At 38.9% G+C, this 26,209-nt stretch overlaps 1 protein-coding gene across 1 annotated transcript; it reads left to right on the forward strand.

Moving 5' to 3' along the window:
- Window positions 1-3,181: 3,181 nt before the first annotated feature.
- CCDC151 (Coiled-coil domain containing protein 151) lies at window positions 3,182-24,595 on the forward strand. Its single transcript, XM_083144393.1, has 11 exons — window positions 3,182-3,346; window positions 4,896-5,023; window positions 7,901-8,053; window positions 8,331-8,429; window positions 11,964-12,149; window positions 17,313-17,428; window positions 18,377-18,564; window positions 19,477-19,654; window positions 21,973-22,117; window positions 23,525-23,683; window positions 24,278-24,595. Exons 1-11 carry the CDS (start codon window positions 3,265-3,267, stop codon window positions 24,491-24,493), a joined length of 1,650 nt encoding a protein of 549 aa, XP_083000519.1. The 5' UTR covers window positions 3,182-3,264; the 3' UTR covers window positions 24,494-24,595.
- The last annotated feature ends 1,614 nt before the right edge of the window (window positions 24,596-26,209 follow it).

Raw genomic sequence — 26,209 nt, forward strand, 5'->3', positions numbered from 1 at the left:
AACCCTTATACATCAAACCGACACCCTAACAATCTGACACATATACTACAGATTCCGGTAGTATCTTCCTGTACTTACCTGGGGGTTTCCTTTGATAGAAAATTAGATTGGAAAGTCCATATTAACAAACTGCTAGCAAAAGGAAAACAAATAATCAATATTCTAAAAGGTTTGGCGAACACGAAATGGGGTGGACACCCCTCCATTATGACTTTGTTCTACAAAAATTGCTTTCGCTCTTTATTCGAGTATTCGGCACCCGTTTATGGTGGGACGATTGATACTTGGGCCGATAAAATAGACATTTTACAGAGACAGGCACTCCGTGTTTGTCTAGGATTAATGAAATCTAGTCCAAATATTAGTGTCTACAACGAGAGCGCTGAACAGGCCCTTTCATTTAGACGCCAGTATTCTACTACGAAATTTATATTTAAAATATGGGAAAGACACAACCATCCTTTCAATAAAGCATTTGCAATACAACGAAAACTGGGTGAAACTTTACCCTTGGATAGATCATGTTCTAGATATTATTTTTTGTATTGTTACAACATAGATAGAGAAGCATATCACTTAAGTTACACTATAGAAAATCCCTTGATTTACACTTTGAGGATTCCTACCGAGTCACCTGTCAATGTCAATTATGTTGATTTCGGTCGACATGAATATTATAAAGAAATTTGGCCAGACTATGACTTCATATACACTGACGGATCAAAAGATGACGAACATGTCGGCTGCGCATTCTACGCACCCTGCCAAAACATAGTCAGACAATTCTCCTTACCGCAAGACATGTCCATATTTTCGGCAGAATGTTATGCCATACACCAGGCATTGCTCTATGCCCGTGGAGCGGGATTTAAAAAAACTCTAATTCTAACTGACGCAATGAGTGTTTTATTTACACTCGATCGTTGTGGAAAAGATGCATACCGCATGCCCATTCTCCCGTCCCTGATCTTACAAACTACATTAAATCTCCGCCAAAATGATCAACGAGTGCAATTTACGTACGTAAAAGCTCATAGCAATCTTAATATATATCAGGATTTAGTGGACCAATACGCAAAAAAGGCAAAGAACACTCCTTTTCCTACTCCCCTTCGTTTATCCTATACTGATCTCCTACCCCGAGTTAAAATGAAACTTAATTCCCAATGGGAAGCTCGGGCACTTAATCAAATTGCAAATACGACCACTTATAAATGGTACGCAGAAAAAGTAGTCAGTCGACCCTGGTTTCATAAACTGAAACTTCCTCGTGAAGTGATAACTTTCACACTTCGCCTACGAACGGGACACGTTTGCACAAACGAACACCTAGCAAGACTGCATCAAAATCCCTCCCCTGCTTGTGATTGCGGAGAAAACAAACAAACGCCAGTTCATCTCTTCTTCCATTGCCCGTTAAGAAGCAAATACAGACACGCTCTTTTTAACTGTTTACACAGAGCCAAAATACCATTTCCCATATCCATACCATCCCTATTATCGTCTCCTTCACCCCGTACGATGTGGATATTATATAGTTTTGCCAGACAGAATGGTATTCAATTTTGAAATTTGTGTGTATGTTCAAGCTTCTGATCAGTACTAAAATACAGTGAAGTGTAAGTGTCATTTTACAGAGACAGGCACTCCGTGTTTGTCTAGGATTAATGAAATCTAGTCCAAATATTAGTGTCTACAACGAGAGCGCTGAACAGGCCCTTTCATTTAGACGCCAGTATTCTACTACGAAATTTATATTTAAAATATGGGAAAGACACAACCATCCTTTCAATAAAGCATTTGCAATACAACGAAAACTGGGTGAAACTTTACCCTTGGATAGATCATGTTCTAGATATTATTTTTTGTATTGTTACAACATAGATAGAGAAGCATATCACTTAAGTTACACTATAGAAAATCCCTTGATTTACACTTTGAGGATTCCTACCGAGTCACCTGTCAATGTCAATTATGTTGATTTCGGTCGACATGAATATTATAAAGAAATTTGGCCAGACTATGACTTCATATACACTGACGGATCAAAAGATGACGAACATGTCGGCTGCGCATTCTACGCACCCTGCCAAAACATAGTCAGACAATTCTCCTTACCGCAAGACATGTCCATATTTTCGGCAGAATGTTATGCCATACACCAGGCATTGCTCTATGCCCGTGGAGCGGGATTTAAAAAAACTCTAATTCTAACTGACGCAATGAGTGTTTTATTTACACTCGATCGTTGTGGAAAAGATGCATACCGCATGCCCATTCTCCCGTCCCTGATCTTACAAACTACATTAAATCTCCGCCAAAATGATCAACGAGTGCAATTTACGTACGTAAAAGCTCATAGCAATCTTAATATATATCAGGATTTAGTGGACCAATACGCAAAAAAGGCAAAGAACACTCCTTTTCCTACTCCCCTTCGTTTATCCTATACTGATCTCCTACCCCGAGTTAAAATGAAACTTAATTCCCAATGGGAAGCTCGGGCACTTAATCAAATTGCAAATACGACCACTTATAAATGGTACGCAGAAAAAGTAGTCAGTCGACCCTGGTTTCATAAACTGAAACTTCCTCGTGAAGTGATAACTTTCACACTTCGCCTACGAACGGGACACGTTTGCACAAACGAACACCTAGCAAGACTGCATCAAAATCCCTCCCCTGCTTGTGATTGCGGAGAAAACAAACAAACGCCAGTTCATCTCTTCTTCCATTGCCCGTTAAGAAGCAAATACAGACACGCTCTTTTTAACTGTTTACACAGAGCCAAAATACCATTTCCCATATCCATACCATCCCTATTATCGTCTCCTTCACCCCGTACGATGTGGATATTATATAGTTTTGCCAGACAGAATGGTATTCAATTTTGAAATTTGTGTGTATGTTCAAGCTTCTGATCAGTACTAAAATACAGTGAAGTGTAATATTACAATATCTTTACGACCACAACTTACTATGACTTCGATTCAATGGTACTTCTGCTCACAAGTGTACTACATCGCATACCTTTGACCAAAACTGCCATATACCCGGCGGTAAGGGTCACAAAGAAGAAGAAGAAGAAGAAGAAGAAGCCCCATTCGTAATATTGAGGGAAATCTAGTGAGGGATCCACCACGATCTACATACACTGGCATCAGCGTCGTTGCCATGGCAACATATCTAAAAGTGTTTTGCGAATTGCTGTGTTCATTGTGAAAAGAGAATTATTCTTTATTAAACGAACCCTGACATGAAAATATGTCAGCAAATTTGCCACTTACGGACGTTGACAGTGTTGCAAAGCGGATAACTGAAATAAAGAAAAGAATACGTTTGTCAGGTAAGTTATGTTGTCATTAATCTTCACCTTGCGTATCAAAGTTTTAATTTATTCCCTTATTTTTCAGGAAAACTTGATTTACGTACGTTATAAATTGTACTGATATTTAGACACATAACTCAAACTCATTTCAGTAATTCAAAATATAGCGATGCTCCTGCACATACATACGTACATACACAAAACATTGTTTTCTGGAAATCGAATTTTAAGAAAAAATCATGCTCTTATGCATTAAATCTCAGATCACAAGATTGAAATTTTTATGGCTTTTTAAAGCCCACTTTATGCAGAGAAAGGCTAATCGGGATTAGGCCTACAGTTTAAAGTAATATTGTGTGTCCCCACAAGGTATTGAATCCGGGACCCCTTGATTACATGGCGACGACGTTATCACTTCCTCTCAGGGAGGTACTTTTCTTAATGGGGGACTGATTTGAATTTGAAATGTTGGGGAGTTAAAATACCTTGCTTGCCCATTTTGGAAATAAAAAAAAATCTGTGGATGGGCTTGCGCCTCCCACAATCTGCTACACAATACTTGCTTCTTCCTGGAATTTGTAGTTTCTTTACTCTTTTGTTTTGATATTTGATCGAAGAATAGAATAAGCTGAATTTTACCAACTCAATGAAAATATTTACATTAACAAACTTAATTCATGCATTATTGTAATTGGATTAGTCCTTTTAGTAATTTTAATTGTTTAATTGAACCAGGTTTGTATAACCTCCTAGACACCAAACATGCTCTGATTTTTTGTTCGAGATCTGCTGTGTGGTTGACAACATAAGGTCAAAATAGGGTACTACTTTACTATACCTGAGACACCTGGGAATCATTTCTTTCACACTTTTTTACATTGCTAACGTACTATTCTGCATTCCGGAACACTTATTGAGGTGAAATAATTGAATTTGTTAGGAAAGTAATGTATATTTCTTACATTTACGAGTACTTACTGTTCTTGTTTATTTCCACACACAACATGGCGATAGCTTACCGTTGATCGTTCCTTAAGCCAGAAAAACCATTGACGTTAGCCCAAAAATTCACGATAGCCCCACAAACCATCACGGGGACGAGGTATGCCTACTAGGTTAGGTTAGGCCTGTTAGGTTTGGTTCCATTAGCACTCCAATCGTTCAATTTAGCATATAGTACTTTCTCCTGTAAATTTGAAGAAATCTGTCTCAGGTATAGTAAAGTGTTACCCAAAATAGTTGTTAGAAGCTTCACTAGATTTCAGGAAAATAATCTTCTGGAACTGAAAGGTCCAGTGCAAAAACTTTGTTCTATGCAATTTATTGAGAACATGGATGACATCGCACTTATGATACAATGATAAGGGATACAAGTCTTAGAAAATATGTTAATTGCACCCTAAAACAAAATGATTTTTTTTTGTAATCACTTTAAGTGTAGAAACATGTTTTGATGAAAATTTGAAAAAATGTCTGGGTCCAAGAAGAAGGATAATAATTAGATGTTACATAAAATCGACACTTGGATTATTTCACTTTGTGTAAAAATCTTTTTCATAATTTTCAGAGGGTCAACGTAAGGCAAGTTACCAGGAGTTTGAAGCAGAAAAACAAGAAAATGCTGAGAAAATTAAAAAATTGAAACAAGAAATAAAAGGACTTTACAGGGAACAAGCAGCTTTGGGTTTTGAACAGGTGATTTGCAGATTAGAAGTTTGCATTAATAGAGTTAGTAAAGAAAATGTAGTGTGTGACAGTACCAGTGGCATAGCAGCCACTCCCGCAACCCCCGCAATGGGGGGGAGCACAATGTTCTCTCTCTATGCCCATGAAATTTTATATAAACCCAGAATTTCAACAGATAGTGTTGCTTAAAAAATTGATTTACAAAACAGAAATCTGATTCTCAGATGATGTCTGCGAATGATAAGCAGGAGTGTGCTGCCTCAGTCAGAGGGGCCCAAGCAACTTTCCATGTGGGTCTTATCTGAAATGTAGAAGTAGCTTACTTCCTTGCAAATGGCCATCAATAGGAAAAACACCTTCATCTCATTCCTTTATAGCTACACCATTTAGCCCGACCCTGTGGCCGAGTGGTTAGCACATTGCGCTGTGATGCCAAGGGTCCCGGGTTCGAATCCCGGTCGGGCTTGGTTGTTTGTGAATGTCCATTCATCAATTTCATCACTCATCCCCATCTTCGCAAATTAGCCAAGAGGCACAAAACGCGAAGTAAAATAAACTAAATCAAATCAAAAGCTACACCATTTGTTGTAAATGTAAAGGATGTCAATTGTCTACACTACAGTTATGATTCCAGTAGAAAGATTCAGTTGTTCAACTAATGGATGTGTTAATGCTACACAATAAACAATAATGTTGGTAATTCATGAACTTTTACCACTATTATTAGTTCTATGTTTGGTATTTAAAATGTGTGTTCTCACCAAATATTTTCAGTAAGGCCCAAAGCCTTTTCACATTCAAATAGGAACTGAGATAAATTTCCACATTTACACACCTGTTATGTGTTACTCACAGGGGCCCAAGAAATCAGGTGGGCCCAGGGGCAATTATACCTTTACCTTAAGAAGCAGTACACCATCTTCTGTCCTGCAGGGGTATATGGCTTATGGGTTAAATTCCAACATTATTTTGTAGGGTTTTGTGAAGTTCATTTTCCTTCCATATTGAAGTTTTGTGGACATTTCTGTCGAACCACTTCTTCCTTTCCAGTGGTTACGATTTTTTTATCTACAATGTTCGAAGTGGAAATACCTAGTTGAGAGTATGCTTGCTCGAGTTTAGGGATAAAAGGGAGCAGGGTGCGAAATCATTTAAGACTGGTGGGGGGGGAGATAGATCTTAATCTACAAACTCTCCTCCCCACAAACATACATATAAATGATACGATATACATATTTATAATGTTATTAAAAGTAAAGATAAATTACTAAGTTACAAATATATTGTTATTATTAATTACCCAAAATAAATAAATTTGTTACTTTTAAATATATCAGATATTATAAAGTAGCAAACTATGTCCTTTACTAACTGGTTAAAGATGTTAATAAATTATGAAAGAGTTGAAGTGGTTTTATTATGTGTAAGTTTTTATTACATTTTTGCTTTATGTTAATATAAGTCAATGAGATTTCATAGTTATTATTGTTTTGCATTCTTGTTTTACTTTTATTGTGCGTATTGATGTAGATATGTTAATGATCTCTTGAGAGAAAAAAAACATTGAACACTCACAACTACACTAATTTGTGTATGTTTTCGATATTATTTTTAGTACAGTATATTTGAAATTAAAAGTAATTAGTTATCTTTTGTTTGTTGTAACATTAACTCTCCTCCCCGAAAATTTTTGGTGGGTGGATTTTTGAGGACAAGATTGTTGGTTGGGGGAAATCCCCCAGGATTTTGCACCCTGGAAGGGAGGATCAACATGGAGGCAATGAAGTGGGTGGGGAATGCTTATGCAAATTATCCTAGCTGTAGAGGGTGCTTTATGGAAATTTTCTTAACTGCATGCATCCCCCACACACACTTTGAAGAATTATGATCTATTAATAAAACAGGTTTTGTTTCAACGAAAATGTGTTGCTAGAGGTCCAGTTCAACCCCCATACTGAAATGCTAAGTTTGCTTTTGAATATATTAGTCACTATTAGTATTTGAAGGTGAATGTGTGGGACTCTTCCATTAAATCGTGTCCTGGCGCAGCCTGGGGATAGCTTTTGGGGCTGTAGGTACAACCATCTCTTCAAGATGATGAGTATTTACTATCCTTTAAACAATTCCCCAAAACTGTGTTTTTTAATTTATGTGTAGTCCATTTTTTTAAAAAATGTATCAAGCAGTAATACAAAGGATAATGAAAGAAAATTTGGCCGCATGAAGCCTCTCCCCCTTCTCCAAGAAAGAATCCTGGCTGTGGCACTGCATTGAAGTAAAATAAAATATTTCCAGTTTATTCTTCCAGTTATTGATCAGAGATTCAGACCATCCAGATGTAGTTTCCAGAAATGTAAGTCGAAAACAAAAAAATTGAAAGGTATTTAGGGTATGAAGTTAATTTCTTATTCAACTTGGGTGGGGACTAGCTAACTATTGTACGCATGTCCATCCCCCTCTGTCATCATCAATGGTATATACAGGGTGATTATAAAGTATCGATTCATTTTTTGAGAAAAAGAGGCTTAATATTAGAACAAATGTATTGAATAAACTCTCGAGTACGTGGTAAGACATAATGAACATTGAAAGAAAAGAATATTGGACATGACAAGTGGTGTACAGAAGAAAATCCATGAAAGTGTCACCTTACCGTACTTCCACATGATCACCCTGCATGTCTAAACATGAATCCCAACGATGAAACAGTTTCACCAAAAACCTTTGAGGCCATTACGGTGTTATGTTGAGCACAGTGTGCTGGATACATTGACATAGGTGTTGAAGAGAGGTGATCTTCACCATGTACACCTGTGACTTGATGTAGCCCCATGCAAAAGTGTCAAGAGGTAATGCATTCAACTTAATATTTTCCTCCTGTTACAGACTGATAAGTTCATTACAACTGCTTACAAGCACAACTTTGAAGAGTACCTTACTCTTAAGAACAAAACTGCCGAGGAAACTGTTACGTATCTGGATTTAAGAGTGACAGATATGAAGAAGAAATTGGACCTCCTCCATCACCAGTACAGGGAGGTATGTACCTCTTTACATTCTTTACAAGTGTGGACACAAGTATTAAATATCTACAACACATTGACCTTCCATCACAACATAAATATTAAGGGATAAATAAATATATAAGTAATTTGTTTGACATTTATTGGTTTATATTCATGGCACCAAATTTTTCAGCACATATTAGAAACCAATATAGTAACTTCTATTGTTAGTAGTTCACTCTATAAATTGTAAAATCTATCCATTGAAATGTTTTTTTATGATAACTCTTTTTGGAAACATATACTTTCAGCTTCAGCGAAAAATTAAGAAGCTGGCAATGGAGCATCAGCAGTTATTACAGAAACAAGTTGAAGACAGTCTAAAGGGAAAAGGCAGTCAGCACTTCCAGGTATGTATCAGCAGCATGTATGTTACGATATTCTCAGTAATATGAAGGGACTTTATCAGTGACGTGCGGTGACGTCGACACTTGGGGTAGCAGTCAGTGGCGTGCTCAAGGGGGGGGGGGTTGGTGTGAGTCACACCCCTCCTCCCTTTAGGGCCAGTATTCCTTCAAAAAAGAAGAATGTCAATAACAGGAAAATATTGCAAAATTATGAATGAGTACTAGAAAAAAGTACACGTAACCCCCAACCACATTCGAAAATAAAAAAACTATTTGATTTGACTCTAAGCCAGAGATCCTGGGTTCGAATCTCGGATTGGCCATTTGTGTTCTTTGTGTGTGTTCCTTCATCTATTTTGTTGTACCAAAGGTGGCGGAAAAGCGAAGTAAAATAAACCAATTTGAGCAATCAATCAATGATTTGATTTCATTTTTGTTACTTAGCGTCGCTTTTTTGTCACATTTGGTTAATTGTGAAGATGATACGATGAAACTGATTAAGGGACGAGCACAGGGAACACCCATGCCAGGGTGTTTCGAACCCGGAACGCCTGGTGTCTTAGCGTGCTGTGATAACCACTCCCCCGCGCTTGGTTGATTTGGTGACAGGAAACAAAACACAACACACTTTTTTGTAGAGTCTTCAATGATATTCATTTGACTTTTTGAGTTCTGAGATACATTTTTCATTCCAAATTATTTCATTATTCACTGCAACACATAGGACAAGAATGCGCACTCATCACGGGTTCGAATCCTGGCCTGGATTGTTCATATGAGGTCCCTTCACCAATTTCATCATATCATCACTCAATCCTCATTTTCGCGATAACCAAATGTGGCAGAAAAGCGAAGTAAAATAAACCAAACCAACAACAATATGAACACGCGTTCTCTTGCCCAAATAAATACATCCGTATTTATGACTGTTACAGGCCAATATATTAGTATATTTAAATAAAACACTACTAAAACGAGAGTCAGAGAGAGCCTGAGCACATATTTGTAATTTAATCATTATATATTCCATATTTGAAAAAGAAAAAAAGAAAGAAAGCATAACATTATTGTCTGCACATAACACGTTCCTATTTTATAAATAATAAAACTACATCCCATATTATACATACACACATATTGTACAACGTGTAAAAGGTTGTGTAAATACAGAGAACATAAGTACTGCAGAAAATTTTACCCTGTGTTCTTTAGAGGATTTACAAAAAAATTATGAGAAACCAATCCCCTATCTGTCCTATAGGAGATAGACTGGGGGACCTGAAAGCCTGGGCTTTCAACCATTGCAGCGGGGGGCGTGGGGGCAAGGGAACTAAAGGTAGAAATCTTCCTTTTCCTTGGGCCGGCCGTTTCTACCTGGAAACTGGCCTGGCTGAAGAAGAGCGAGCTAGGGTATCCAGCCTGCTTTGCCCGCGGAGAACACCGATGGACGAGAAGTGCGTGGAAAAGAAGGTGTTGCATATGAGCTGTGGTGGCTTTAACAAGACAATAAATATTGTGATTTGAATATAATTCGAGATGTGAGATTGATTGATCTATCTCTGCTAGACTAGCTACTCCTCAGTGCACGTCACTGGACTTTATTATCATTATTACAGTGGAATTCTGATTTTACGTTCTCAGATTTTACATTTTCCTGCATTATACATTCAATCTTAATGGTCCAAACATAGTAAAATGTTATAAATTTTTCCTCGATATTACAATTTCTTACATTTTCAGTTTTTTCAGCTTCGTCCCCTGAAAAAACGTAAAATTGAGGTTTTACTGTATTTAGTGTGTTTATCTAAAAGTGTTTTCAACAAATTTATCTTTGAGTGTTATCATTAACACAGCATGTCATGAAGCCACGGGCCCTGGGTTTGAATCCTAACCTGGGCATTGGTGTTCTTTGTTAGTGTCCCTTCATCAATTTCATCATATCATCACTTATCCACATCTTCATGATTAGTCAAAAATGGCAGAAATGTGAAGTGCATGTAACATTTGTAGTAAAATAATAATACCAACAACAATATACAACCTTCGACGATGTGAGCTGTCAAACCTGTTCTTGGGTTTAGATTTATAATGTCCAAATCGTGTTCATGCCATCTTATTGCCATTTTCCTTGCTGTTTGAAAATAAATTTGTGTGCATTCCATTCCACAGGGGATTCTCACATAAAATTGATTTTTTTTTAGAAGATTTAATTTCAAAATTGTTTATAGATCACCAAGAAGTTTGGAATGTACATTTAATGAATTCAAAATGAGAAACTCTCTACCAGATGTGGAAACCACAGGAATATATAATATAAGTTGTTCATGTTCAAAGGATTATGTAGGACAAACAGAAAGGAAAATGGCAATAAGATGGCATGAACATGATTTGGACATTATAAATCTAAACCCAAGAACAGGTTTGTCAGCTCACATCATCGAAGAGAAGCATTTGATTAAAAAGAGAAGGGTTTTAAAAAGATTGACGGGAAATATACAACCAGCGTTATGAAGTCTTTAGCTGCTTAATGCACACTGTAGTGAAACTGTGGAGAAATGGTAGCCTGGAGAATCATCTATAGATGAAATGTAAAATGTAGTTTGACTCCTATTGAGAAGCAAGCTCTGTTCTAGTGATATTCTTGGTGTTTTTGTGTAGAAGTAGTTGTGACATTGCTGTCGGAACTTGGGATGCAGATGTAGAAATGTGGCAAGAGTTTATTACTGAATAAGTGAGTTTGATAGTTGATAGTTGATTTAGTTTATTTTACTTCGCGTTTTGTGCCTCTTGGCTAATTTGCGAAGATGGGGATAAATGATGAAATTGATGAAAGGACATTCACAAACAACCAAGCCCGACCGGGATTCGAACCCGGGACCCTTGGCGTCGCAGCGCGATGTGCTAACCACTCGGCCACAGGGTCGGGCTAAGTGAGTTTGAGTAAGTACACTTTATGTAATGGTGTATTCTGAAAATTTGAGCTGGATTGCTGCAACAATTCTTATTTATTGTACATATTTGTTATATTAGATTTAATAGAAATAAAACTCTAATGCAGGCATGCAAGGAAAAAAAAACAGAAGTCAGTCAACTTCAAATTTTCCAGCAATTTCTATGTATGTCAAAAAAGTTGGTTTACCAGAAGTGAACCAGGTTAACATGGGAGAATACGCCACTGACTTTATGCACAGATAGACTAATCGGGATGACCTATAATTTAAAGTGGGACCTTAACCACTATGAACATCCACCAGGTATTGAACCCACGACCTCTTGATTGCAAGGTGACAGTAATACCACTATACGATCGGGGAGACCCTGAATAAGTGAATAATTTAAATTAAGGACATATTACATTTCATGTAGTACTTTCATTAAAATATTTGAGGATCTGTAATGAGAGATTTGGGTACAAGAAATGTAAAAAAAAATATATCAGTCTTAGGTGCAGTAATCACTCCAGTTCATTCATACAGAAGTCTCTTCAATAATCAGCAGGAAGTGGCTAATATATACATAACTATTTTTCTTTCTCAGAGAATTTGTACACTAGAGAATAAGATTCATCAACTAGAAATAAGTATAATGGAAGCAGAACATATTCGGAGAAGATATGTAACCATAAGAGGAAAACTTCTGGATGATAGTGGATCATTTGAAAAGACACTGGAAGATCTGGAAAAAGAGATACAGAAGCAGGATGCAGAAATACAGCAACTGGAGGTATGTTTACATTTTTTCTTCAGGTAAATACATTGGCTTTAATAATACCTGTAGAATGCAAATTATTTTATTAACAGAATAAATATGTTGTGATGGACCTAAAGGAAATCGGTAAGGATGGAAGAGATTGGATTGATCTTGCCCAGGATAGGGACAGATGGAAGGCTTGTGTTGCTGCAGCCATAAACCTTCAGGTTTTAGAAGGCTAGAGAGTTAGTAGTTAATACAAGTGGAATGCATTATCTAAGTCATAATATGACAGTGGAGCAAGAAAGAGTGGTGAAAAATTTCATTTGGTTTATGTGTAAAGTAAAATAAATTTTCAAATAATTAAAAAATAAAGCATTAACAAATTTTGAAGTGTATATGAGGCATTGTGGATGTTAGGGATGAACTTGGAAAATACAAGTTGCAGGAATCGGCAGTTTTCCAAACATCTGTCCTATTCTAAAGCAAATTTCGGTGTGTTAGAGGCAAGGCAGACATCAAATGGACGGGTTCAAGTTACAGTGGTGTAAGTCACTTTCTTAAAAAGAAAAAACAGTCTGACTCATAGCAGTTTGCTGATCAACACAACAGCTGTTTTCTTTATCACTAGATCTTAAACTGTCATCTGTAGACAGTTGAATGAATCTCTGATATACTTCACGTTTTCTGTTAACAGATTGAGTTATACAGGGTGATTCTAAAGGTATAGTACAAACGAAAACCACAGATACCTCCCATGAAATAGAGACGAAAGTTCCCCTTCCACTTTGCCGAGAGATGCCTCCGTGAGGAGCTAGACAACGCCGAAAACGTGTGAAAATGAACTTCACACCTCTGTACAGCCAGTACCAGTGAAGATAGAAAGGCGGAACAAACGAAGTCAAAAGGAACACCAAAGTCGCCCATCCGAAAAACACTAGGCGGCAGCTGCGCAATGCATGCGCATGGGGTTCCACAAAGGAAATAGGAGTGTCTCGCAAGACAAGTGAAGGGAAAGGGTGGCGATCGACAACGGTAGGGACAAAAGAAGCAATGAAGCATGAAGTAACAATTGCAAAGCGGGAAACAAACACATGCAGCACGTGGGGAGTCCCCAAACACAGTGGGGAGACACCGCAGCAAGAACAAAGCACGGTGCAACAAAAGAGAAAGAGGACCGGACGGGGAATGGTACCTGTCAAGGAGACAACAAATGCGGAACGAGGGATTCCCCGTAGCAGCACCGAGGGGATGTCACACAGAGGTCGTGCGCCAGCAGGACAAACACAGCAACTACGGCCACAGGAGGTTTATTGCCACGCAAAGGTGCACTTACAGATAGGAATAGTACGTAGTACATAGTCGTACCCCGGACTGACGTTGTTACAAAAGTTGCTCAAATTGACGACCACCACATTCAATGCAGGCATTGCAGCGTCGCAGGAAATTCTGGCGAACCCTATCAAAAATCCCTGGCATGGTACACACCTCGGCCGATGCTGCAAGTATCCGCGCTACCAATGTTTCCTTGTCAGGCACCGGGGTCTCGTAGACGAGTGTTTTCACATGGCCCCACAAGAAGAAATCCATTGGTGTGAGGTCAGGCGAACGGGCGGGCCAGGGGACGGGGCCCTCTCTGCCGATCCAGCGCTGTGGGTAGGTACGGTGCAAAAGGGTTCGCACTGTGCCATCAAAATGTGCAGGCCCTCCATCCAATGGAAACCACATACGATGTCGCACGTTGAGGGGTACATCTTCTAGCAGCTCTGGAAGGACTGATGCAAGAAAGGTGTGATAGAGGCGGCCATTTAAACGTGGTGGCAGCAGGTATGGACCGATAATCTGTTCATCGATGATACCTGCCCAGATATTCACTGCAAACTGGGTCTGATGGTGCACCTCGACTGTTGCATGTGGATTTTCATAATCCCACACATGGCTGTTTCGGCAATTGAAGATGCCCTCACGGGTGAATGTTGCCTCGTCCGTGAAAAGCACATGGCGCAAAAAACGGGGATCGTCGGTACAAAACTGCAACAGTCGTTGACAGAATTCCACACGTCGTGGGTAATCCCCAGCCTGCAACGTGTGGACTCGCTGTGGATGATAGGAATACAGCAGATCATCATGAAGGACACGCCACACTGTCGACTGTGATACTCCCACTGCACGTGCAATGCTACGGGTGCTAGTGGACGGTGTGTCGTCCACGCAAGCAAGTACGTCCTCCTCGACCACCGCGGTGCGCACATGTCTTGGGTGACCGACATGATGGCCTGCACGTAACACACCCGATTCACCAAGGGTACGGTGCACGTTCGAAAACAACCTGCTGTCGGGTTGTCGCCTCTCCGGATACCGTCCGCGATAAAGGCGTGCAGCTGCTCGGCCATTGCCATCTGCAAGGCCGTAGACAAAATGCATGTCCCTCAGTTCTACAAATGTGTAGCGTTCCATGGTACGGTGTGGATAGTGCCAATTATGGAATACTGTACTGCAGTGCACAGGTGGCACACACACACACACACACTGGTCACAACGGCTTCGAAACAACGTACTCAATTGTCGTACATCAAGCACACCACCACCGCACCGGCTCTTTCACTGACACGCTCCCTGACGCTGCACTTCCAATCAGCCCACACGTCCGCACGCGCTGTGGTACAATCAGCTGACGTTCCTGAGCCACCTGTGCCTGTGCTCTTCACTACCTGACCACTGCCGTCAGGTGGGGCCATGTACTCTGGGGCCTTGTCATCGTGGAACACATGTAGCGTCCTTCATTTTTGCCCCATTCATCCACAACACGTACTTCGTCCGTCTTGCTCGAGCCGACGGGGAGCACTACGTACGATCGTGTGGTGTTTGTGTACACCAATGTGGGGTAACCCAGCAGTTGAACAGACGTGCATACCCCCACGTAGCTTCATTACACGATTGTCCCACGCAGTTTATCTGTCCAGCCTTGCTCGGCCCGGTCTCACACCCACGCAGCAGTGTGCGGCTGCGGTGGTGTGAGGCCACGCTTGGTTTCGGAGCGGAAGGCTGCGGCCGAGGAGGGACTCGAGTTGTTCGGCTGGGGTTGCGCTCGGAAGCAAGCAGCCACGTCAGGTCTGGGAACGGTGGACCTGGTGATCGGGATGGAAACATTCCGACCTCGTCCATTAGTGTCATCCACCGTACGGAGTGGTGGGGTCCGTATGACACTCCAGCAGCCTTTCGCCCGCTCCCACCCAGCGATCTGAATCCGGCATCATTTCTAAGAGGCTGATTGGGCCCCATCACGACGTTTGTTACAACGTCAGTACGGGGTACGTGGTCCTATCTGTACGTGCACCTTTCATTAGCAATAACCTCCTGTGCCCGTAGTTGCTGTGTTTGTCCTGCTGGCGCACGACCTCTGTGTGACATCCCCTCGGTGCTGCTACGGGGAATCCCTCGTCCCGCATTTGTTGTCTCCTTGGCAGGTACCATTCCCCGTCCGGTCCTCTTTCTCTTTTGTTGCACCGTGCTTTGTTCTTGCTGCGGTGTCTCCCCACTGTGTTTTGGGGACTCCCCTTGCACTGCACCGCCAGCGCCGCCATTTCTGCCCCGAACCATGTACGCATCTGTTGCCTGTCGAGTGTCATGGACCACTTTGCTTGCATTCTCGGTGTGTTTTTACATCCTACGTCGTCCTCCTGTGGTTCTGCAACCCCGCACTACTTTTCTCGACTGCACTGCTTCAGTCATGGTGTTTGTTTCCCGCTGTGCAATTGTTACTTCATGCTTCATAGCTTCTTTTGTCCCTACCGTTGTCGATCGCTACCCTTTCCCTTCACTTGTCTTGCGGGACACTCCTATTTCCTTTGTGGAACCCCATGCGCATGCGTTGCGCAGCTGCCGCCTAGTGTTTTTCGGATGGGCGACTTTGGTGTTCCTTTTGACTTCGTTTGTTCCGCCTTTCTATCTTCACTGGTACTGGCTGTACAGAGGTGTGAAGTTCATTTTCACACGTTTTCAGCGTAGTCTAGCTCCTCACGGAGGCATCTCTCGGCAAAGTGGAAGGGGAACTTTCGTCTCTATTTCATGGGAGGTATCTGTGGTTTTCGTTTGTACTATACCTTTAGAATCACCCTGTATAGATCTGGTTTCTGTGTCTAAGTCTTTTTTTTTTTTAACTTTAACCCATCCAAATGTTGCATGAGTTCCTAGTCTTCAATGTATATGATGCAATAATTTAAAAAAAGTCGACCTTTGTCAAGTTTGCCCGTAATATCTGCAACGACTCATATTGCCTGCCCTCCCTGGGATGATTGGTAAAAAATTTGGGTGCCCATGCCTCTGTAAATTTTGTAGCTACCTATTTTTGACCACTGATTTTTATTATGGCTGCCATATGTTGTAAAGACAGATCCATGTGCGAATTGGAAAATGTCATGAAAGTTGGTGGAAATAATCTTCCCTCTTTCTCTTCAAACATGCTCGAGCCAAGAGCAATACGATCGTGCCTTGTTCTTTGTAGGTTATCAGCAGTTGCCAGCAATGCTTGAAGTGGAAATTCCAGAAGGGGAGGGGGAGATGTTTGCTTGAGTCTTCGGAAGATAGGGGGATGCTTTATGTTAGTTATGCTAGGTAGGCTGGGAGGGGGGGATGGCAAACCTCCAGTTTTTAAGTACTGGTTGTTAAGAGGCCAAGGCTGAATGGTGTTCAGAGGGCAATTCCCATAGCACTCAAAAGCTAAATCGATTGGAGGCTACTTCTCAAATGACACTCAAAAGGGTAAGGCTTTTGAAAATCAATACCCAAATGGTGCACAGAGGTTACATCCATTGGAGACCAAGACCAACACAGGGTTCATTGTAGGTCTAGACCCAAATGGCACTCGTGGATTGAGGCTCTGCTTCAACAGCCTTATCCTCCAAGTGCCATTTAGACTCATGCTCAAAGGTTTATTGACTGTAAGGAAATTTTGGGTGTGTCAGCACTTGGGCTATTTGCCCCATTACATTATATGGGCCTCTTTCCATAACTAAAATCAATACGTGTCTCAGGGCTAAAATCTCCTTACCTAGTTAACAAAAAGCCCCAATAAAAATTAAATAGAAACATCATGCACTAACCAGAATACCATTTGGCATTATTGGGCATGCAAAGTCTAAGTTAATAATAATAATAAAAAAACACAGTTATAATTCAGTTTCTTGTCTGCTACAGAATATAAAGAAAGAAGCATCTGATCTACGAGATTCCACAAAAGGGACTTTGATATCAGAGGAAGTGGCTGCCTTGAATCTTGGGAAGGATAGAGAAAGGAAGCTTGAAGATATGAGGTAATTGTGTTTGCGCAGATTGGTTCAAGTCTCGTATCAATTGATTGATAATAATATAAAAGCCTTAAGAAATATTCTGGTTGAGTTTCTTCCATTACAGTATTCTAAAATTATTTAGTGTTTTCAGTGTCTAGAATGGTGACAGTCAGGGTAATTCTTTTCCAAAATGAATAAATTGATGAAAAGAGATGACCCAGAATTATCACAGCGTTTGGTGGTTGGTGCCATGTAGAAGCCATGAAAAATACTGTACTTGGTATTGAAGATTAGGCACACACAGGAGATGTACTACATAGAAATTTTCAGCAAAAAATTCAGGCTTGACCAGGACTTGAACCGGCTTGGCCTCACCTGATTTTACACTATCGCTGTTTTACCTGCGTGGAATTGTCTCTGCCGGTGCTACTGCAATGGGATATCTGTTCCATGCAGGTAAAACAGTGATAGTGAAAAATCAGGTGAGGTTAGGCCAGCTCGGTACTCAGTGGTAGAGCAATGGCATGGTATGCCAGAGACCCAGGTTCGAGTCCTGGTCAAGCCTCCATTTTTCACTGAAAATGTCTACATTGTACTTGGTGTGTTTGCCAGTTTGTAATTTATTTCTATGCATTCATATATTGCATTGCCAAATAAAACAAATAGTTCAAAACATAACAGCGAATTAGGCTTTATTAATGTTGATATCCCTTCTGAATTTTGTTGTTAAGAATCAAAATCAGTAGTGTACAACTTTTATGAAGCAACTTGAGCCCAAAATAAGTCAACCATAACTTCGCTTTCATTGTGATGTTTAGGTTCAAGATGTATGTTTCTTGAATTTTTAGAAAGTAATGTCTTCTTTGCATGAAGTAACATAATTACAGAGAAGTTCCTGTATTGTTGGTTTATTATATTTAGTTGATTTCCCCTTGGGAACATATTATTTTAGTCAAACTTATCTTTTTAAAGGCATCGTCTTGAATCACGGCGTCACGAGTTGGAAGTTTTAGGACGTAAAATTTTCCCAAGCGTGGCAGTGTTTGTGCGTGAATCACAATCAGATACAGACACTTCAGCACCTATTTCTGAGGAAGTCTACCAGACCAAGACAATAGAATCTCTTGAGAAAGCTCTCAATAAACTCAAGATGGCAACAGGTCTGTTTCACTACAACTGTAAGAGTAGCAAGTAGCGTAGAATCTGTTTGCTTTCGCAGAGATTATAATTTATTAAAATTGTGCAGTTCTCTCTCTCCTATCTTCAACATATTATTACAAGAGTCAAATGAAAGCCTTAAAAGTCCAATAACAATTGTAGGACAGACCGTATACAGCTTAAATTTACATGAGGTATCAACTGTTATTTACAAAATGACCTCAAGGCTGCAATACTAATCAAGTGAGCTTCAAAATGCCATTTTTGTTATTTTAAAGACAGCCCCTCCTATACACACTTGCACCAGTGAAAAGGAGTGGTTTCTTGCCCTCTATCAGCCTAAAAATTATAGAAATTTCTCGGCAAATGAAAATTCAATCTCTCTGTGCATGCTTACCACACCAGCAAGTTCACTAATGGAGGAAAAAGTTCGACAATGGTCTCAGTTCGCAGCCAGATGAGTGGAAAGGCCTTCACAGTGGCTGCACATGGACCCCAAAGACTTATTCTTCTTAAGGTATGCAGGCACCAACTCAAAGTTGAAAATATTTGTAGATCAGCAATAGGTCTGTGGTAAAATGACGCAAACTTGTGCAACCCTACATACAGAAATGTACTAGACAAGAAACAAAAACAAATTAAGGTTTTAATTTGACTCTCCCTTGTATTATAATTATCAGAACAAAAGTCTAATTAGTTTGACTTCAATCCCCATCTTGATAAACAAGATACTGGTTGAAAGGTTAGTTTATTGCAATACCTACTTTTAGAGATAAATATAATGTGTTAAAATTTTGTACTTGTCAACAGAATGCATTACTGAAACAAAATTTTAATGCATTTGGCTTTGACATTATTCTTTTTTGCATTTGTGTCTATATGTACCGGTTCTCAATTGCAACTTTTTTTTTCAGGTGAAAAAGAAGTTGAAGAACTGTACGATAAATTTGTGTCTCAAAAGGAAACCAAAGATCGCTTGATGTATTTGAAGGATAATGCAGAGAAGCAGAAAAAGACACTGGAGCAGACGAAAGAAGCGCTGACCATGGAACTGGAAAAATATAAGTTTGCTGAAGTCAAAGATAAAGAACAGTATGTTATATTAATTTTTAATTTCGGAAATCTTAAATATCTGTAAGGCATTATTATTATTTATTGTCTTAATAGGGCTACAATTAAGCCATACAATATTTCATTTAATATATTATTAATACAGACTTAACACTTTAGAAGCAGCTTTATTTATATTTCTTTGTATGCGATTCATGAATCACATTATGAAAAATATAACCCAGGTAATTTACTAGTAGTTTTTCTACTTGCTTAGCAAAAATTCTTCAAATGTATTCTGTCCTCACGATATAAAAATAAATGTGAAGGTAACAGATTGACACAATCGTCTGATTACCATGCAAGAGACCCATGCATGCATATTTTGTTTTCTTTATTTTGAACATCGCACCCCCAGGTGATTAATCCTGGCACTGCCGCTGTATCACCCCCACCTTCGGCCGTGATCAAGAAAATATGGGGCCCTAATCCCACCCCCCACCCCATATGCCTTCATGGCATGGTGCTTACCACAGGGGAGCACTTTATCTTTTACAGATTGACAGAATTGGCAACTTATTAATCTGAATTTTCTGAATCAAAGTTAGTGGAACAGTGCTTGATGAGGTAATTCTTCACAGACAAATTTTAGAGTTTAGAAAAAACATGTATTGTGTATTTGCAATTTAACCTTTTGACACCCAAGACCTTTTTCACAAGTAAGCCTCTGGGTACCGAGCCGATTTTGAGCAAAATGCAGAGTTTCAATTAAATAAGTGTAGATCGGAAGCTAATTGCCCTAGAGAGATGAGTGATATACCGTTGTACGCGGAATGAACCAGAGATTCAGACTATATGAAATTTTTGCAAATTCGGCGTATATGTGGCAGGGGGAGGGGGCTAACTCTCAAAATTCCAAAATTTCGGGGAAAAAAATTGTATTCCCCCACCCTCCCCTCAAGCAAAAAGTACATGACAGTGTCGACATGCATATGGAAATGATCGCTAACATGTAAGGAACACAAAAATATTTGCATTATTATCATATGACCAACGTAACTTGAGTTATACCCCCAAAAGGAATTGTCGGCACGCGACTGATTCAAGCTTCAAAATGCAGTGGTACCTTGAAATAACTTTAGCTCAGAGACTATTTGCTCTGGAGATATGAATGATATACCGTTGTACGCAGAATGAATCACAGATTCAGACGATATATAATTTATTCACATTCAGCGCACATATGGAGGGTGAAAGGGGGGAAATCCCCTGAATTTTTTTTTTAAAAAAAAGGGGTTTCTCCCCCTCGCCCCTCCAAAATGAAAAGTTCAAAATGCACATAGAAATTATTGCTCGCATGTAAGAAACAGAAAAATATTTGCATCATTGCTGTATGACCAATGTAACAACAGAACAACAAAGCCGGTCTTCCTTTGTTGGCAAAAATTTGACGTTGAAAAGAGCCGCAAAAGAGAAGTACCTTTTCCCACCTTTCCCCCTCCATTTTCATGAAGACAAAAAAAAATATGCAAAAAACAATTTCTGTTAAATACATGTGTTAGGAACAATATAAAAAAATAAAATCGATATTCTAGCCAAAAATAGAAAACTTATAACGTAAAAACTACGACCTTGACACAGCGTCTCGATCGAGACGCTTGGTACCCCGAGGGTTACTTTTCGGTATCTCGTTCGAGACGCTTGGGCACCAAAAGGTTAAAGATGTTCTCCTTTTTAAAAAATGTACAGCACATTGCTCTTTACAGATATATAATTTTGATCATCAAGGTTGACATTTTTCTGGAATAGGTCATTTTCATTAAAGAACAAACACAATGCATAAAATGTATAAGCTGGTGACATTCCATGATCATCATCTTTTTTTTGATAAGAACTATTATTGAATACACAGTGGAATTTACAGATATTCTTTTAGGCCTTAAGACATACTATAGTATTACCTTGAAATTGCTGTCTTGTCTTGAATTTTAAATTTTTCTTCGCAATCAATTTCGTCACCTGTCTGGTGGCTTCATCAGACATGTACTATCTCCTTACAACTTACATAACCGCCAAACAGATATCTACAATGTATTTTAAGTGTGTTTTTTTTTGCTCTCGATTCCATGAAAAACGTAAAATCGAGGTTTCTCTGTATTGGCAATCCACCATTTTGGATATGATTCAGGGCAAGCTTTTCTTTCCGGTGATACATACAGGGCTGAGTACATTCTTTTAAAACTACGGTACCTATACATCAAAACACATGCTTGCTACTCAAGAAATACAATAAAACCATTACAAATTACACAAATGATGTGTGTGTGTATACAAGTTCATAAAATTCTTTAACTTTTTAGAAATGCCGAGGAGCAAGAAAGAATTAAACATCTCATAGAGCTGCACAAGAGGAGGAAGGAAGAAGTTGAATATAAAACACAGAAATTGACGCAACAATTACTTGCAATAAAAAATATACTGTACAAATTCTGTCTATCAATGGAGGTAAGTTTCTGCACATCTGATTCATGTTATATTTATCATTTAGACATTTGTGGACAGACTTTTCAATTCATGATACTGTTGCATATGTAAAAGAAGCTGTTGTTATGTTGGAATAGTGTGTGTAGGAAGGGGTGAGGTGAGGATAATCTAAGCTGAACTCTATGGTCTTGCGATGAGCATTACAAATTTAAATCCTTGGATTCTGAGTTGGGTTTGATTGATTTAGTTTATTTTTCTTTGATTTTCGGCCACTTTTGGCTAATTGCGAAGATGAGCATGGGTGATGATATGATGAAGGCACGCTCACAAAGACCCAGGCAGGGATTCAAACCCAAGTTGGAATCCTTGATACAGAATGACAAACTTGTTCGATTTCATCAGCTCATCATCCAAGGTCCTAAAATACTCCTATTATTATCGAAAAAGGATTTCCACTGACCTAAAAATTCTGGAAAAGTCATGAAAATGAATTTGGTTTTGCTAAATGATTGAGAACTCTTGACCCCTACTGTATATGCAGTTATTTAACATCCTATGAAAAGCAAGGCAGAACTTACCTGTCCATTAAGGAAGAATCCCTCATCACTCTAGTTCAGTTCCTTTATTGGTTTAGTTGGGGACGACTGATCCTTAGAGGCACATATTTTTGGTAAATAAAAAAGCAAAATTTTGGTATAAAAACTGAGTCAATTTCGGGTTCAAAAGCGGTAAATAAAATAAAATATTGGTGTTATAGCAGTCAAAAATGGTATATAAAAAGACATTTTGGTTTTAAAATTGTGAATATAATCCTAAATTTGATTTAAAAACTACACTTATTCCACAGAATTAACATTTCACTTCTAATAGCCCATTTATGTAGTTATCTGAGTATTAAGTTTATTTCTGTGTAAAGGAGTCAATTTTTGTTTCTCCAATATTAACAGCAGAATTAATCAATTTTCCTGGAATTGCATAACTCTCAGGATAATTCAGACCTCAGAAGGTGCCATGTCTGTGAATAAACCCTAAATTTCGTGTTTAAGAGTTAATTTCACTTTTTGCAGTTCATTTCGCATTATTTCGTGACAAAACATGGTCACAAAATGCATCTCACACCTTTCAAAAACATGAAAAATTAACACTACAATGTGTTTTTTCAAATTTCGTTTTTTCGTCAAAAACAAAATATGCATGCCCCTACTGATCCTTGTGGTTCCAATTTCCTTCTGGGCAGCAAACCCTGATTTGGGCCCCATGACTCCTAGTGCCCTTGCATTGGAATCAAGTCCCTCCAAAGCTCACTTTGCCCAGCTCAACTCTCAGAATACTCATCTTGGTTTCCTCTACCCTGTTCTCAAAGTAACAACACAATGATATACTTACAGTAATCAGAAAGAATTGAATGCTGGTTTTTATATCTTATAGAAAGTAGATGAGATGTCCATTCCACCACCATCAGATGATATAACTTCCTTGGAAAATATTATTATTACACTGAAACACAAGATCAAAACAGCTCTGAAAATCATAGGAGAAAAAGAAGGGAGTCTGGATGACATATTGAGTAAAATGGATGAACCAAAGGTACGTTGTTAGTTTCAATTAGTTTTCAATGTAACCTGTGTTGTCAGTATTGAAATATGCTTGACTGTTATGCAGGAAAATCTTGCTTTGAGAGAGATTAAATGATAAAATATATACTGAATATAACTATGTATAGTTACTTATGTATTTTAGTTAATTTATGTAACTTTTCATATATTTCTATAATCAGAATCAGTAGTTGGGAATTGAAACCTCCATGCTTTACCTAGGAATCACACCTGGGACCAGTGGTGCCAACTTAGATGGGCACGAGTCTACCCAATAAATTGTCATCTTAATAATATATTTTATCGTGATTTGTGGTGAAGTACTTGAAATCGGTAAATAACAAAATTTTAAAAAAGGTTAGGGCATTATATCATTATATAGTACATGGAAGGGAGAATTTATGAAATTTAAGAGAACTTATAAGTTTTTAGTTTTTTAAACCATACAATCCTGGTAATTGTACAATGAAGTTCCACTGAAAAGATAATTCTCACTCTATAATGAAGATCGTGCGCACCAGGTGGAGTGTAGAAGTGCCCATGAAGATCAAACAACCCTTCTTGAACCCAAATAAATTTCTTTAAGGTTGTCGGAGCTATGATGCCTCTGCGATTACCAGAAGACATTCAGCATCACGAGTTAGCAGATTTATCAGCCGACAAACTCCCGACTGTGATCTCGGACAGTGGACCCGAGGACGAAGAGGTTCTCACTCGTGGACATATCAAGCGTTACTCTCAGATGGTACTGGATGCTAAAACCAGAAAGAGGTACTACGGATCTCCTAGAGCCAAAAAGTAACATGTTCTGGTTGTATGCAATTCTAACTAATGATGATTTGTTTTTTGTATTCTGTTTTCACACATATTTAAAGTTTCTACAAATAAAACATTTCACATGTAATGAGATTATGTTAATGCTTACCGGTGTTTCCTAATAACCTTTAATCAATGATGTTTTGTATTGCACTGCTTTTTTTATGTTAATGTTAACTCTACAAAGCAACCTTTCGAGGGACTTAATAACACTGGTCAACAAGTTTTAATTTTTTTTTTTGCGACATGGATGAAAATTCACTTTCCTTTATCAATCCATGATGTTGAACACGAAACTGACAATGAAAATGCCACTCGACTTCCGGTTTAAGAATTATACGAGGTGTTGTCGAAAAGTCAGGTTTCCCAATGTTGTAACGTAGTGAAATGACGTATGCTTGATGTGCATGTGACTTTTACGTTTGAACTGTATTATACGAACAGTACAAAATCCTGGGTACATTTCCATTTGCCTTTTCCACGTAAATTCATGAATCAAAGTTTTTACATTAATCACAAAACAAATATTTTCTAGTATACTACTGTATGGTGTGTTCTTTACTACTTACGTGGGATTAAATCCGCTTCCTCTTTGCTTCCCTCTTGTAGTGAAGTTCAGGATCGTCCAGCAATAGTCGGCAAGCATTCCTGTACTCCATTTCCCTTGGTATCTTTCCTCTCCATTACAGATATTTGTTGCTGGAAACGCTCACCGTGTTCATCACTTACCTCCCCACAACTTTTCGGCAAGAAATTGCAATTTAAGGAACATATTGCAACCCATTTTTTGATAGGATGAAACCAAATTATTTACAAGTTTTTCATAGTCTTCAGCACATTTGTTTCCCAAGAAATTGTTGGAGACTTCTCTGAAAGAACTCCATGCACCTTTCTCAACATCACTTAGCAGGTGTTGGAAGATCTCGTTCTGGTGAAGTTGACGAATTTCAGGGCCCACAAAATTCCTTCCTTATCTTCTGTTCACTGATTTTTGGAAATTTGTTAAGTAGATATTTGAATGCCAAAGAGTTCTGATCCAACTTTTTGATCAGTCCAAGCTTTATATGAAGTGCAGGAAGTATAGTATTTTCAGATTCAACGAGAGGTTCATTTTGTACATTCATATTTCCAGTTTCCATACTTTGACGTAATGGCCAATCCTTTTTATTGAAAGGAGAAGCTCTGTCTGTGCTATTCCATTCGCAGAGGAAACAGCAATATTTGGTATAGACTTGTTGGAGTCCAGTCAAAATAGCAATGACTTTCAAATCTGCACATATTTTCCATATGTAGTTGTTGTATTTAATTGATTGAAGGAGGAATTTTAGGCTATCATGCGATTCTTTCTTTTACACAGAATAACCAATAGGGATTGACGGCAATTGATTGCTGTTATGAAGCAGTACAGCTTTTAGACTTTATACCGATGCATCTATGAACAACCGCCACTCCTCACAGATGTGCTTAATGCCCATAGTCCCTAATAAACCATTAATATCACTGCAGTATATCAGATCTCCTTCGGTAGAAAAGTATTCTTCCAACTTTTTCTGACGGTCACGATAAAATGACACCTTCACATTACTAGCCAGAAAATTCCATTGTTGAACTCTGGAGCTCTGCCTTGGCTAACCTTGTGCTGTTCTGTAAGTTTAACATCACCTGCAAAGTCCGGATCTGTAAATGTGGAAGGTTGTGGATC

Source organism: Lepisma saccharinum, chromosome 23 (genome assembly GCF_977018435.1).
Source record: "Lepisma saccharinum chromosome 23, izLepSacc3.1, whole genome shotgun sequence".
In the NCBI taxonomy this organism is placed as follows: domain Eukaryota; kingdom Metazoa; phylum Arthropoda; class Insecta; order Zygentoma; family Lepismatidae; genus Lepisma; species Lepisma saccharinum.